Source organism: Rhineura floridana, chromosome 20 (assembly GCF_030035675.1).
Source record: "Rhineura floridana isolate rRhiFlo1 chromosome 20, rRhiFlo1.hap2, whole genome shotgun sequence".
NCBI lineage: Eukaryota > Metazoa > Chordata > Lepidosauria > Squamata > Rhineuridae > Rhineura > Rhineura floridana.
In genome coordinates this window covers 19,105,103-19,121,302 of record NC_084499.1, presented here as the reverse complement: position 1 = coordinate 19,121,302, position 16,200 = coordinate 19,105,103, and the positions used below count along the sequence as shown (strand labels likewise).

The following is a 16,200-nucleotide window of genomic DNA, read 5'->3' as shown; positions in this document are numbered from 1 at the left end:
AACCAGGCGCAGAGCTGCTCAGCTTCTGCAAGGGGGCTTCAGACCATGCCTTGGGATACATGGCCTGAAATGTTGTGGGGGATGCCTCCCCTTCTATCCCTGAATGGCATTTCTGGTTCCCAGAATCATAGAATAGCAGAGTTGGATGGGGCCTAATAATGCCATTGAGTCCAACTCCCTGCTCAGTGCAGGAATCCAACTGAAAGCATACCTGACAGGTGACTGTCTAGCTGCCTCTTGAATGCCTCCAGCGTTGGAGAGCCCACCACCTCCTGAGGTCATTGGTTCCATTGTCGTACCACTCTAACAGTTAGGAAGTTTTTCCTGATGTTCAGCCGAATTCTGGCTTCCTGCAACTTGAGCCCATTATGCCGTGTCCTGCACTCTGGGACGATCGAGAAGAGATCCCGGCCCTCCTCTGAGTGACAACCTTTCAAGTGCTTGGTTCCTCTTTACTGCCCTTATTATAGCCGCTAACTCATTTCTTTCACCTCCCCTTCATGCAGCATGGACGTTCAAGGGGATTATGAGCCTTCTGATGCTACCGGCTTCATCAACATAAACTCCCTCCGGTTTGTATTGATACATTTGCGCCGACAGATTTCATCCTGCTTGCAGAAGCTTGGCAATATTCTAGGAAGCAGTGGACCACAGGAAGCTGATCCTGGTTCCTCTGGCTTAGTACTGTCTACACTGACTGGCAGTGGCTCTCCAGTGTTTCAGGCAGGGGTCCGCCCCAGCCCTACCTGGAGATGCTGTTGGGGATTGAACCTGAGACCTTCTGCGTGCAGAGCTATGGCCCTTCCTTTAAAATAATACAAGTTTCCAGTCCTCATGGTTCAAAATACAGGGATGATTTAAGTAAGAAGTTGTCTTTTACTGTGTCAGACCTATTGGTCCGTGTAGCTCAGTACTATCTGCACTGACTGGCAGCAGCTCTGCAGGGTTTTAGGCAGGGCCCATTCCCAGCCCTACCTGGAGATGCTGGGGACTTTGGAGTGCAGATTGGGAAGGGGGAGGGCTCATCTGCTCCCCAATAATGAAAGATGTTCCTGCATGGAGAAAAACTGATTCCTCAATGCAGAGGGCCACACCAGAACATTTCTCCCTGATTTCCTAGATTTCTACATGCAGGGAATGACCAGCCGCCACACTTCATGGTTGTGAATTCCAAAGAGGAGAGAATCAAATGCCATTAACCATTCAGCGATGGAACTTCCCAGGAATAGAAAATCTGATGTATTCACACAATCCGCAATTGCTCATTTTGTTTTGGGTTTTTATTTATCTGCAACACCTCCCATGCTCCCCCCTCTAAAGACTGGGGTGGTGGTGACAAATTGGCATAATGGCTTCCTCGCCATAGCCTGTTAACTTCTTTGCACTGCACATTAATGTACACTGTTTATTCCCTTCAGATAAATTAATTACACGACGATTAGGGGAGGGTTGAGGAATGTGGGAAACCCACATACCTTGATTCATGTACGTTGCATTTATTTCACCCCCGCTTCTTCCTTGTTTCGCCTAACTTAATTGCGTCAACTTTGCCTGATATTAACGTTAACTCATAATGAATTTCTCTCTTTCTCTCCCTTCCCTGCTCCATTGGTTTGCAGGCTGAAAGAATATCACCGGCTTCAATGCAAGGTCAGCACGGCGGAGAATTAATGCAGTCAGTGGGGCCGTGGGCTGTTCTTCCCCCCTCCTCTCAAGTCCCCACGTGCCACCCGCCGCTAATTGCACGTGGGGTTGCATGGTAGCTTTATTGTGGTCTTTCAATGGCATCCACGAAAATGGGGCCGGGAAAAGGTGGTTGGCGGAGAGGAGGGGGGCCCTGCTCCGTCCATTTGTATCACAAGGATGTTATTAAAATGTCCATGCCTTTATTTCTGGAGTCTAATGGGTGGGATTTATTTATGTGTGTGTGTGTTTGTTTGTCTCGCACTTACGCGGCCAAGCTGTTTTGCCAAGTTTAAGTCTTTGTCCTTTCATAGGAGTTTAAGTGCATCTGAAGGACACACAATTTTTTTTTGTTGGAGTGTAGGAGGAGGCAGCAAAATAAAAGGGAATGCTAGACTCTACCCAAACAATCTCTCTACCTGTGGAACACTAAAGGCAAGAGACAGAGGAGTAAAATATTTTCTTCCATTTTTATAACCACTAAGAGGCACTGCTTTTTGTCTTTGCTTTAATTGCCAAGAGGTCTGTTGTAGTTTCCCCCTTTTTAAAAGTCCCTTTATTAAAAGGAATTTCTCGATTGGTTTTCTTTCTGCCCTCCCCCCCACGGGGATCCTTCAATTTGAAAAAAAAAAATCAAGGTAAAGAGGGTAGAGAAAATGGAGAAGGAAGGTTGCATGGAGTGGAAATACGGAATTTTTACAGATTCCATTTGCAACTGCATCATCTGCAAACTTGAACTGCTTCCAGAAGAGTGAGAAACACAGAAGAAAAAGCTGGTAATTGATAAACGTCACACAAGCACCTAGTGGGGATGGAAGTAAGGTGGGGAGGGAGCCTTTGAAGGGCAAGCTTGAACAAACACTTTGACCTGTGTTTCACCTGCTCTGTACATAAACAAAGCTCTGTGTTCCCCATTCACTATAGCAGGGAATCTAAAAACAGCAATAACTTTTCCCCTTTGGCCAAAGTGGATGAAATTTGCAGGCTCCAGGTTGGAGTAAGTCTGCTAAAGTGCAAACAATTTGGTGTGTGTGTGTGCGCACACGCGCACGGGGGAAAGTAAACAGGATTCAGTTTCCTCCATAATCTGTATTAGGGCCATAACTTTGTTAGGGCAACTAAAACTCCAAAATCGATTAAGTTTCAAAATTTCAAAGGGGAGGGGAGGTTTCTCTCTTGCTTTTTATATTACCGGAAAACAACTAAGAAGTGGCAGAGTGGTGCGTATTCTCACTTGCATATTTTTATCTGATGGGCCTTACAACGCGAGGCTGTCTAGCTGCCTGTGGAGGTCTGAGGAGCTCTGGTTTTGGCTTTTATTTTTAAAACAAAGCGATGTAGGATTTTTTTTAATTAAAAAAACTTATATGAAATGTTTAAACTTTTTTTTTTAAATGCACAGCTGCTGTGCTTTAACAAAACTGAAAATGAAAATCCAGAGCTCTCTAGTGCTCCACCAGTAACATTTTGGACAGCCTCACTTCTTGCAAAGCCCACTTAGAGTTATACAGGCACAGAAGTGTGCCAAATCAAAAGGGCACGTGTACTTTGTGGGTGCCCTGATCTGACTTGGGCATTTATTGACATTATGCTTTGACAAGCACTGATCTCCACCCTTATTTCGGTTTTGTGCTGAGAGGGAATTGTGCAATGATGTGAGAGCAACTTTCAGCTTTCAAGACCCTTTCAGGAGCTGCTGAGTTCCATGCGGCGCTGCCCCCTGTGGTGTGCCACTGAACTGCACACGTGGTAGCCTTGTCAGTGAAAGTACTGCCAGGCCATGGACTGACTCCGCCCACCGAGGCTGGCCAATGGATGCTCCTGGACAGGAAGGAGTATCAGGGAGGGCTTCCTGTTCCAGTGGAGTCTTGAGTTTTTCCTGCACTCTAAAGAGCTGCTGCTGCACCCATAGTTAGTCTTTACACATCATGTGATGGTTTAGTCTTGACTGTGGGAATTATGTACAACTCATCTCACGTTGGACAGCTGGCATTGCAGCAAAGTGCCGAAATAACTGGTCTGTTAAGGTTGGTGGTTGAAAGAATAAAGACCCCTCGCTGGATCGTCACCTTGCAGTGGTGAGTGGGCTAGTGTGTTCCAGTGAACCCTGTGAACAATGCTGTCAGGAGTCATGTACTCCCAGCAGGGTCACCCATGGCAGCAAGGTCAAGGGAGAGGAACCAGACAAAGAACAATCCAAGAATGTCCTCAATGGCAGAACAGGCAGAGGATAAAATGTGTGTGTTACAACGGCTGTGAAGGCAGATGAAGGTTGCAGCAGATAAAAGACTTCCAATCGTTGTGGTATCCATGCCATTGGATCAAAGCCGTTTTCTATCAAGATTGTGTGTTGATCGTTGTGTGCCGATCTCCCCACATAAAACAAATTCACGCACAGGCATAGTCAACCAACCTTGTTTTGGAAGACAATCTTACTCAGTCACGAATGATCGCCAGTATTACTACAAAGAGGTATAAAGTCATACCTGCTGAAGCAGGAATGCAGCTTCCACTCAGGGAGCTATCACTAACTCACTGAGAACAAAGACAGGAAGAAAAGAGAAGGGGAGGAGCAAACCCTGCAATAACAGAAAACACTTTAGAGGACTCAGCAGAGGGGAGAACAGATTGCCTTTCTGTCTATTCTCCCCCCCCCCCGTTTGGGTCACTTGGAACATGTGTTGGTGCTTTCCTCTTAACAGGGGCTCTCCCTAGGCCATACCCCTCACCGGCCCTGCTTTGCACCCTCCTTGAGGATTTTTGCATGGCTGGGATGGGTCCTTGCGCTCTAATAATGCCTCTTGCTTGAACGGATGGAGGACAGAAAGGAGTATACAGCAGACTTCTCCACTACAAGAGATGTTGATGTTTGTTGGAATACTTGGGGCCTCTGTCACAGTGGCTGCCTTTCTGTCTCGATCCACAGCGCTAAATCTGGCGTGAGTATGTGAAAACTGGTTTGACAGTTCCCCAAACTTAAGTGCTCCTGTCAAAGTCTGCAGAAAGTGCCAAATGTGGCATCTTGACCACTCATGGGGGCAGGATATCACCCTCGTGTTAATGCCGCAACTGAAATAATTGCGCTAGCTACCAGTGAGCTCCTGGGTGAAGTGCAAAGTACTGTTTCTGGTATTTAAAACCCTGTCCAACTTGGGACCAGGGTACCTGAAAGATTTTCTCACCCTTTTTATTCCCAATTGATTGCTGCACTTGAAGGCCTCCGTAGATACCATATCATCAGGAAGTTTGCTCTGCACAACATAGGAAGTGGACCTTTAGTATGGGGGCACTGACCCTTTGGAATTCCCTCCCCTTAAGTATTAGACAGACACCGTCTCTGTTATCTTTTCGGCATCTATTGAAGGCCTTCCTCTTCCAAGAAGCCTTTTAAGTAGAGACCTTATCCCAGTCTGTGTCTGTGTTGGAATGGTTTTTTTAGATGTTTTGATAGTTTTATCATGTCTGTTTGCTGCCCTGGGCTCCTTTGGACATAAATCTAATAAATAAAAAAACCCTCTATGCCTCAAATGGGGGGGCAGTGCCCATCCCCTGACCCCCCCCACGGTTCTGCAGTTTCCTAATCTTAGGTGTTGCTATCTGTTCACCTGCCCACTCCAAGGGAGCAAGCAGAGAAAGGGGCACGAGAGAAAAGAAGAAGCCTCCTTAAGAACAGAAGAAGAGTCTTGCTGGATCAGGCCAGTGGCCCATCTAGTCCAGCTTCCTGTTCTCATAGTGGCCAACCAGATTCCTCTGGGAAGTGCACAAGCAGGATCTGTGAGCACAATAGCACACCTGCGGTTTCTAGTAACTGGTGCTCAGAAGCATCCTGCCTCTGACTGCGGAGACAAAACATAGCTTTGCCTTTTCCATCTCTGGCAGGTGCCAGATGGACCCCAAGGGGGGACAGTAAGTGGGCAGCAGAGAGGAGAAGCAGCCCACCCCCAGTGCCCCTCAAAACATGGAACTGGCACTGCTCGGCACCGTTCCCAAACGACAGCCCCCAAGGCAATTTGTATGTGGACACGGGGCCAGAAAACAATGGTTTTCTCACATATGCAGTGTCAATATGGCTTTCTCTTGCTTGCAACTCCCCCCTCTCTCCCTCCAGCCTCCTTCAGTCTTCTTCTGGCCCTCCTCGGCTACACTCCGTTGCAAGCCAAGCCCCACACCCGGAGGCCTTTGGGTCACAGGCAGCTGTCACCTGACCTTCCTGTTAGCTTCTGCCTTGGGCACTGTGCCGCCAGCAGGGCTGATCTGTACGCCTCTCAGGCTGGAAGTGCGGGGGCTTCTCCAGGGTCACTGCCAATCGATATCTCATCTGCAGCCTCTCCTAGCGGAAGTGATAGCATATTGGAAGAAGGTAATGGCTCTGGTCTAGTGGAAAAGGCTAATCTTCCCCAGCTTTGCAGGATCTCGGCAGGTGGCCTCCAGCATCTTCCTCCTGGTGCACCGCTGGGCTCCCTACTCGGAAGAAAAGGGCCTTTTTCTTTAAAGGTGCAGTGGCCCCATTTCATAGCTAGTTCCCTCACCAGCTGCAAGTTGGATAACTAAAGGGACACGCAGGGAGTGGTGTAGGCCTTCACTGAGCAAACAGCAGCCTGTCGCCCGTGGGGCACAGCTAGGGATGGGCAAGAAATGTGATTCAGTTCGCATCTGAAGCTGAATTGATCAAATTTGCCCTTCTGAAAGATGAGAACCAAACCCCAGCCATCCTTCGAAATCTGCACTTCTTCAAATGTTGCAATGAAATTTGCCAGCTCAACAATGTTTCAAAATATTCATTTGTTAGGGGAAAGTGTGCATACAAGTGAATATCTGAGTAAAGCTAACATGCGAAAATGCATTATATGATGAGAAATGGCTTGCAAAAATGTATTTGTTAGTGGAAACTGCCTTAAAATGTGTTTATTAGGAGAAATTCATGCTACAATGCTGGAGAATTTCCAGGAGGGTTTAAAAAATAAATAAATAGCAAATTGCTGCAGAAATGTGGAGAACTGAATTTAAGATTTAAAAAACTGAGAAACTGAGGAAACTGAAATGGGAGGATCGCTCCATCCCTAGTTCCTATGTCACCTTGTCTGCTGGGGTGAGTTGGCCAATGTCAGTGGCACATTGGGAGCGGTGCAGGCCTTTACTGAGCCAACAGCAGCCTGTTGCCCATGGGCTGCAGCCTGCCGGATGTGGTCTAGCCCCCTCTTACATTTTCGGGAGCAGCAAATCCAGGACACTTAGGTGGCATCCCCGCCGTACATTGAAAGCACATGGCTTCTCCCAAAGAATCCTGGTTTGGTTCGGGGATGGGTGGGAATTGTAGCTCTGGGAGGGATAAACTACAGTTTCCAGAATTCTTGGGGGGAGGCGGGGGGAAGCCACGTGCTTTAAGTGTATGGTGTGGATGTGACCTTAGAGAATCCTCGACCACCTGCCATACCTCGGTAGTGACCTGGCTCAATGAGTCGCAGCCTATTCACCTTTTGCAGGTGACAGTCTCCCAATTGTGTGTATGGGAGCGTGAGGCAGGGGGCTTTGTTCTTTTGGCACTGTCTGCATGGCACAGGGAGAGCATTCTATAGCTTGGTAGCAGAGCATCTGCATGCAGAAGGTCCCAGGTTCACTCTCCAGTTGCATCTCCAGGTAGAGCTGGCAAAGAGGGCAGCTGCCAGTCAGTCTAGACCACTGTTCTTGGGTTCTCAGACGTCACTGGACTACAACTCCCATCACCTCCAGACAGCATGGTCCATGGTCAGGGGTGATGGGAGTTGTAGTCAGTAAAGTAGTGGCAAGTTCAGAAGCGCAGAGTCTCTTCAGTTAGCCACCCCCTCCCCATTTTTGCTGCAGAGTTGAGAATAAGACCCTTGTTAATGCCTTCTCCCACAACAACAGACGTTCCTAGGAGCCAATCAGCATGAAGGGAGAGTGTTAGCTACTGAGAATGGTCTTCTCAGTGGCTGACTCACCTCCTTTCACTCTGATTGGCTCCAATCCACAGGAAAGGACAAGGAAGCAATTTAGGAGACTCTTCTCAGTGGCTAAACACCCTCCCCTTTCATGCTGATTGGCTTGCAGGATGCTGGAGACATAGGGACCCCGCTGGGACCCTGCTTCCAAAAAGGTAAGGAGTCTAAGACCCTGGTTGTAGTCCATCAACGTATGGGGACCCAAGGTTGAAGAACACTGGCCTAGACAATATGGACCAAGAGTCTGGCTCGCTATACGACGGTGTTCCTGTGCTCCTCTTGAGATCAGTCCTTTATCCAGAACCATAAGGACTGGAATCTTGCTTTCTTTTTGGAGGAAAGGCTGTCGCTCAGTGACAAAGCAGCTACTTTGCATGCAGAAGGTCCCCGGTTTGATCCCCAACGGCATCTCCAGGTTGAGCTGGGAGAGACTCCTGCCCGAAACCCTGGACAGCTGCTGCCAGTCAGTGCAGACAATACTGAGTAGTTGGACCAGGGGTCTAACTCAGAATAAGGCAGCTTTTTATGTTCATTGAACATAATAGCAGTTGTCGGGCACCGCAAGCGGAGACAGTGCTGCTGTTGCACTCAGATCCCGCTTGAGGGTTTCCCATAATGGGCATCTGGTTGGCCACTGTGAGAACAGGAGGCTGGACTAGGTGGGCCTTTGGTCTGATTCACCAGCCAGGCTCTTCTTAGGTTCTCCTTCTGCTGTTGGAGCCAGTGTGCCTTTGAGTACCAGTTGCTGGGAATCACCCCTGAGGAGAGTGCCACTGTTGCGCTCCAGTCCTGCTTGCGGGCTTCCCATTGGGGCATCTGGTTGGCCACTGGAACAGAAGGCTGGACTAGGTGCGCCCCCTTTGACTTGATCCAGCAGCCAGGTTCCTCTTACGTTCTTATGTACATATTGTCAGAACTCCAGAGATGAAAATATGTATGTCATCTCTAGGGCCGTTTGGGGGCCTGTGTGCACCTCTTGCCTGGACCCTAGCCGGTTTATTAAATACATCCAGCTTGCTTGAAAAGACCAAAGAATTCCCTTGTGCCACAGTGCCGAAATCTTCCCAGGAGGAGATGGGCTCCTTTGTAGACTTCTTAACAAGGTGGCTTTGTCTCAACGTTGAACAAGAATCCGCCTCGCATCCCTCTCCATGAGTTTCCCAAAGCCGTCGCGGAAAGCTGAAAGGGAACTTTTATTCCTCCTTGACGGTCCGTGCCTGCCGTCATGGGAACAACCTGAGGGAGAAGGACAGGCCGGGATCACAAGCCCAGCGAGGGCAGATAGGCACGGCAATTACAAAAGGCTTCCCCGAGGGGACGGCTCTCAAAGCCCCGCCGCCGTAAAAGAAAAGACAAGAGGCTCACACAAGGAAGCTCGGAGAGGAGGAGAGAAGGGGCGATCCCATCTGGTCACTTGATAACGGTGGTCAGTTGACACTTGGTGAGGCTTCCCTTCTGCCTGACCCCTCTGTCCTTCCCCCTCTGTCCCCATCATCCAAATTGAGGACGGGGGCTTAAATGACCAGGAGGCCACCAAATAAGACAGGTATGTTTTGTTGGCCCTTGGTAACTGTAGACATTATTGGGCTTCTCTCTTGACTTCAGCTCTCTGTAGACAAGGGAGGAAGAGGAGGTCACCGGTGTGACCTTTCGGGTTATGTGAGATGCTTGCTTGGAGGCTGACATCATCCGCCCCTCTGCCATCATCGGCCCAAAACAGCCTCTTTGAGTCCAACTGAGACGACCTGCAAAACAGAGAGAGAGAGAGAGAGAGAGAGAGAGAGATGATCGGGGCGGCCACTCCATGTCTTGTTTATTTATTTTATTCATTTATAAATGCTTGTATACTGCTATTTCATTTAAAAAATCAGAGCAGTTTACAAGTGAAAGCAACTACAACCGTACAATAAAAACAATTAAAAGTGCAATAAAAGCAAAAGTCAGCTATTGCAAAAAAGACAGATTCTTAATTGCCTGCATAAGCCCGACGGAACAGAAAGGTTTTCGGCGGGCATTTAAAAGTGAAAATGGAAGGCGCCTGTGGAATCTCTGTTGGCAGAGCATTCCAGAGAACTGGGCCGAAGACACTGAAGGCTCGGTTTTCGTGTCGATGCTAGATGAGTCTTGCCAGCTCGGGGGACAACCAGAGCCGCTCCTGCAGAAGATCTCTGTGATCAAGCTGGGATATAAGGATTCTGGCAGTCCTGAATACATGTCTTCACAGGAACATGAGCAGCAGCCCTATACCAAGTCAGACCATTGGTCCATCTAACCCAGTATGGTCTACACTGACTGGCAGCAGCTCTCCAGGGTTTCAGGCGGGGGACATTCCCAGCCCTACCTGGAGATGCCTTGTGGGATTGAACCTGGGCCTTCTGTAGGCACTCTACCAGTGAGCTACGGCCCTCCCCTGAATTCTTCCCATTACAAATTTTCTAGGTGGCCTCGTGCAAGCCACTCTCCGCCTGAATCTTTCCACCTGCAACATGGGGCCAATTTTTTTTTAAAAAGCTGAATCACTTTACAAGACCAATGTAAGATTTCTGAGCGAATGTGGTATGTTTTGAATGCTCTAAAGTGCTATAAAAGTCGTGCAGTGTTATGTGCAACTGCATTTGCCTTCATCCATCCTTTGTCCCCACTTCTACTTCCGCTAGCATTTCAACTGTAAGGTGATTGGGGGCAAGGTTAGGTTACTTTATAAAATCCATATCCAGATATCGGTCTGTATAAGTAGTATGGTTGGGGGCCTGACTTGATTCACAACTCTGCTATATGCAAAAAGCTATCTCTCCTGGTTTGGGGATGCTCTATGTCAGCTCCTGGAACATGAGTGTATTCCCAGCCCACTGAAGTAGCTGTGCAAGTCATCCTTTCCTTCTATGCCGTATATCCACTCAGAGCAAAAGCAATGTTTCCTGCCCTCATCCTGCATTGCCTGCTTGTCAGATCTGACATGGCATTGTCACAGAGCCAATTCAGAGTGAGGGCAGGAATTGTTGTCCTCCCTCGGAATGGGTGCATGGAAGCATGGGCGCTTCCAGACTAGGGATGGGGTAGGGTGGGGATTCGATTCACATTTAGGCAAGCTTAACTGATTCACAATTTTCAAAATGATATACAAACCAAAACTAGGGATGGGTGAGAATTTTGATTCAGCTTGCATGTCAAGCCGAATCTAAAACATTTGCACTTTCCAAAACAAGATGAGAACCAAGAAACAGCTGTCCTTCAAAATTTGCACTTATTTGAATTTTGCAATGCAGTTTGCCAACCAAACAATATTTACAGAAATGCATATATAAGGGGAAAGTGTGCATAAAAATGAATACATGAGTGAAAATAACAGTCACTTATGTATTATATGATGAGAAATGGCTTGCAAAAATGAGTACATTAGTTGAAACTGCATACAAAAATGTGTTTCTTAGGTGAAACTTGCACTAAAACGTTGGAGAATTTTTATGAGGATTTTTTTTTTGAAAAGTCACAAATAGCTGCAGAAATATGGAGAACTGAATTTAAGATTGGAAAAATGAGCAACAGAGAGAACTGAAATTAACAGATCTTTCCATCCCTAACCAAAACAACCATCCTTTGAAATCCACACTTCTCTGAATTGTGCAACGCAGCTCTCCAGGTGAGTAATGTGTGCAAAAATGCATATGCTAGGGTAAAGTGTGCAAAAAAATACATAATTAGTGAAAGAAACATAAAAAATGCATTATTTTAGGGAAAAGTGCTTTGCAAAAATTATGAACAGATTTTTCTGTCCGTGCTGAAAACAATACTAGATGGACCAGGCTCTCACTTTCAATAGCTTAAGCTTCTTATGTTGTAAAGCAGGAGTGGGGACCCTTTTTCATCCCAAGGGCCACATTCCTTGCTGGGGAACCTTCCAGGGGTCGCATGCCATTGGTGGGTGGTGTGACATCCTTCCCTGGTTCTCCCTGTCAGGTTCCCACCTGCTTGTGGCTACTGCCTTTCACTAGGCACCACCAGGGACACCACCAGTCAGGACCATCCTTTATATGGTTTCTCACTCCGCTCTAGCACAGATCTCACTAGATCCCCCTGCTAGGCAACACCACCAGTCACGTCCTATAACCAATACTCCCAGAGACTTTGCCTGAGTCTCTCTCTAGCTGGTTACTTTTGTGACTGCGTGCTTATGCTGTTCCCAATCCCCTTGTATCTTTATAGATAACGCATACAACTCTGGGTTGCTCTGGATACTTGAATTGTTATTATTCCTCCCTTCACCGCTGCCACCATTAGATACTGTTTCTGTTCAGCCTTGGTAATTACCTTGCCCTCCCTTCTGGTATGTATATCCCCCAGCCAAGGATCAGGCCTTTGGTAAACCAAATAAGTATTTATTAAATATCAGAAATAACAAGATTCGTTTTAGAATGTTTCACAAGCGTATGGTTTCATCTATTCCTGTTTTGTACTTGACTTATTATTAATCAGAACTCCAACTCCCTCTTTCTCCAGACTCCTGACCTCCACCCTCAAACACCTCTTTCTCCACACTCCCAACATCCACCCAGATTCAACTGTCATTCTTCCATTTATACTCCCAGCCATTCAAACGCTCAGCCAATCATCCAGCATTCTACTGCTCATGTACTCCCCCCTCCTCTTTCACTCCACTTACCATATGTCTTCTATATAAACAGCACTTACCATATTTAGCCCACAAGCAAGAACATCACAGGTGGAGCCAGAGGCAAATGTTGGGCGGAGCAATGAATGTAAAATTTACCTTTGTGCGGTAGGCTAGTTTTGCACAGATTCACACACCCCTTTTTACACTCCACCTAAACAAGGAAGAGGCATTATCAGAGTTCAACGACACGTTCCAGCCAGGCAAAGATAATTGCGGTGTGAAACAGGACTAGTGAGGAGTATGGCCTGGGGAGAAAGAGTGCAGTTGAAGAACCAGCTGAAGACAGGCTCGTGGGCCAGATAGGCCTTGAGAGCCATATTTGGTCCTGGGGTTCCCTACCCTGCCCTGTTTCATAGCTCATCTGCCTACTTAAGTGATGGTTCTACAACCCTCCAATGGCAGCCGTCAGTTTGATGACTTCTCTGTGTAAGAACTATTTTCCTTCCTCTCTCTCCCTCTCTTTCAATGGTGCCCTGCAGGAAAGCTACTTGAAACACTTAAAATCCTTTTCTCTCCCCCTCCTTCCAGGCCTTTAAAAAAAAATGCTAGAAAGCAGCCAGCCGACCTAAAAACACCATTCTGCATTTAAGCAGCATGCTCAAGGTCACCAAAGTGACTCAGTAGCGTCGAAATGGAAGGCCTGGCTCCACGAATGTACCACGCAGCCTCCCATGTTGCCAGGAACTGAAAGGAAGGTGGTGATTCTTCCAGGTGCTGAACCCATGCAGAGTCACCGTGATGCTCCGGTTTGGAGCAGAAAGTGCTCAGTTCCACTCCTGGCTGGTTCTGGTCAGGATTAAGCCTCCAAATGCAGAAGACAAGAAAAGGTGGAATTGGGGGGGGGGAATGGTCCCTACAATTAGCCAACAAGTGGCTGTTTTGTGAGGGATTGTTGCAGATGTGTTTTAAGTGGTTTTTAGAGTGGAAAATGTTAGGCACTAGAGAGATTGACAGACAAAGACAGGGAAATGCATTAGTTTTTTTATTGGTCTGTTTTGCACACATTTGACATTACTCTATTAAGCAAGTTCTGCTCTAGCCTTTGAGAGACTATTAAAGGAGAGGATAAAAGAAAAGGGGGTGGGCTGGGCGGGAGGTGGATAAAGCGTGGGGGGGAAATATTATTCAAACAGGCAAGCGGTAACATAATGGCGGGAGAGATTGGAACAAACCGTGCCAGCCAGATGGGACCCAAACGCCAATAACATACGAGGAAATTAGCAAAACCTGGCATTGTTTGGCAGAGAATGCGCACCATTTTCCCTTTAATAGCTCCCTCTATGTGATATAATAATGTCTCATTCAGATGCTGAACCCATCAAGGACAAAAGTCATCAGTAAAGAGCAAAAAGGGAGTTTTGGGGACACAGACACACACACACATCTACAGTTAGTTGCACTTTGCCGTTTGTGGAACTGAAGAGTGGTTAAAAGGAAAAAGAAGAAATGAGCAGAGGCCCCTCCTGACCTGTCGAGAGGGCTGCCACTAACCCTTTTTACATTCCCAGGGGCACGTTCACAAGACACAAGTCTACCCTTGTGACTGAACTACAATGAGCACAGCTCACTTTTTCCCCAGGATGATTTGTGGGCAATTCTGTGTGTGTGGGGAGGGGGGCAAGTCCCAGAGCATGGCTTGAAGATTTCATTAAGGGCTGTTACCTCCCTGCTTCCCAATTCAGACTCTGAGGCTCATCTCTTCCAGAACGGTAAACTCCACAAATTCAGAAAGGATCACCTTGAGTTCCACCTAGAGATGGGTGAATCATTCCATTCCAGTTTCTTTCCGTTTCATTTTCTCAGCCTTTCGTTCAGTTCTTTACATTTTCATGTCCCTTTGTGATTTTTTTAAAAAGTCCTCATGAAAACCCATCAGCATTTTAGTGCTGCCTAAAAACATGTCCTCGTGAAAGTTCAGCATCTGTTTAGTGCAGATTTATCCCTATGCCAAACTTTGCATGCAGTTTTGCCTACAGCTATGTTTTTGGCAAAGCAACTTGCCTTTCTCGAATGCATTTTGTATGCTATTTTCATGGATGGATGCATTTTGTAAACGCGCACTTTGCCCTAGTAGATGCTTGTTTTGTACACGTTGCTCGGGTGGAGAATTGCAAAATTTGGAGAAGTGCGACTTTCAAAGGATGGCTGCGTTCTGGTTCCTGTATTGTTCTGGAAAGTGCAAAATAGGTAGTTTCACCTTTAAATGCAAACTGAACTGATTTCTGCCCTGTTCCTAATTACACCCCAGTGGGGATTGATCTACAGTATCTGAGCCTCCTAGGAAACTGCCTTATACTGAGTCAGATCATTGATCCACCTAGCTCAGTATTGTCTACACTGACTGGCAGCAGCTTTCCAGGATTTCAAACGGGGATCTCTCCCAGCTCTACCTGGAGATGCTGTCCGGGATTGAACCTGGGACCTTCACCATGCAAAGCAGATGCTCTACTGCTGAGCTGCATCCCTTCCCCGCTTCAGGTCTCACTGATCAGATAGACTGCTCCTGCTCAGAAGCTCTAGTCTCCCCCCACCTGCAAACTCAAACCCCTTCATGGGATGCACTGTCCAATCGGCTGCATTTGGAGAAAATCACATGACTTTCTCCAGCTTTGATAGCATCCAGTGGCTGAATATGTGTTTTCTGCATATGGATTGAGAGTTTGGTCCAGAGAATGGTACCGTATGAAGGCTCCGATTGGAATTCGACACAAGCGAGCCCTCCAAGTCTCTCCTCTGAAGAGAAAACGTAAAAGAAACATATTTTAAAGCTAGCCGATAGAAATTCAGTTTGGACTAAGTATCCAAACAACCTGTAGATCAGGTGTAAGGAAACCTTTTCAGCCCAGATGCCACATTTCTTTCTGGGAGACCTTCTGAGGGCCACATGCTGGTGGTGGTTGGGGACAGAGGAGGGTCAAAATCTGCAAAAGGTAAAATAGACTGCTATTTAGTTTGGACTTACAGTATTTCCCTCGTGATTCCTGCTATGCCTTTGGCATTCTCTGCCTCAAAAATTTATTCATGCTTTGAAGAGACCCTCGTCGGATCGGAGAGAGATACCCAGCTGGTGTGGATGACAAAATGGGAAGTGAGGTCATTTCACAATTCCCTGTATCCCTGTTCCATTATCTAGGGAGCGATTGGAGACCGATTCCACTATTCCCCACATATTCTCATTATTTCCCACACACACCACTATACACACACCCCATGTACAGTACATATTCTGCCATATATTATGTCCAATTATGTGCCTTGGGACATTGATTTCCCACTTGGCGATCACTAAAACTGCTCAACCACTTTTGACAAAGGGTACAAAGGCTCCCTCCCTCCCTAGTTAACATCCACGGCAGATAAATTGCTGCTTTTGTTAAACAATGGTTAACACAACCGGGATGTCTCCATCCGCTCTCCTTCTGTCCAGGGATGTAAGTAGGCAGAGATCTCTGTCCTATCCTAGATTCGTCATATGCAGCACCATTTCCATTCTGCTACAGTTCGACTTCCACTGAAAATGGATCTTATTCGTCTAATTCTCCACTATGGCCGAAACATACATAATCAATGACGTAATACATTTCAACGAAAGGGAAATATCAGAAACAATGCATCTTAACTTTAGTATACCAGGTTTTATTTTTTTAAGTTTGTTTTTATATAAGTTTATTTAATTTTACTTGTTTACTTGTTTATATGTAATTCTTTTGCTTTTCTGTGCTTAAATATTTGTACCTGTATCGCTGGTCAACGACCGCAAACAATAAAGATGAAGATGAAACAATGCAGTAAATAGCATAATTATTTACGTAACGTTTGCAGTCAAAAACACCCAGACAACAATAGCGAACACTGCTCGGATTTCCTTGCATGATTTCCATTCCT

At 46.7% G+C, this 16,200-nt stretch overlaps 1 protein-coding gene across 3 annotated transcripts in view; it reads left to right on the top strand.

Moving 5' to 3' along the window:
• Window positions 1-1,889, top strand: part of ASS1 (argininosuccinate synthase 1) — a 71,003-nt gene extending 69,114 nt beyond the window's left edge. For 2 of the 3 annotated variants that reach the window (XM_061604126.1, XM_061604124.1), the window contains 3 exons: window positions 507-572; window positions 1,121-1,239; window positions 1,620-1,889. In XM_061604126.1, coding sequence (XP_061460110.1) covers window positions 507-572; window positions 1,121-1,199 — 145 coding nt within the window. In that variant the 3' untranslated portion in view covers window positions 1,200-1,239; window positions 1,620-1,889. The remainder of the gene's footprint in view (window positions 1-506; window positions 573-1,120; window positions 1,240-1,619) is intronic. The other variant, XM_061604125.1, reaches the window with a different exon arrangement.
• The last annotated feature ends 14,311 nt before the right edge of the window (window positions 1,890-16,200 follow it).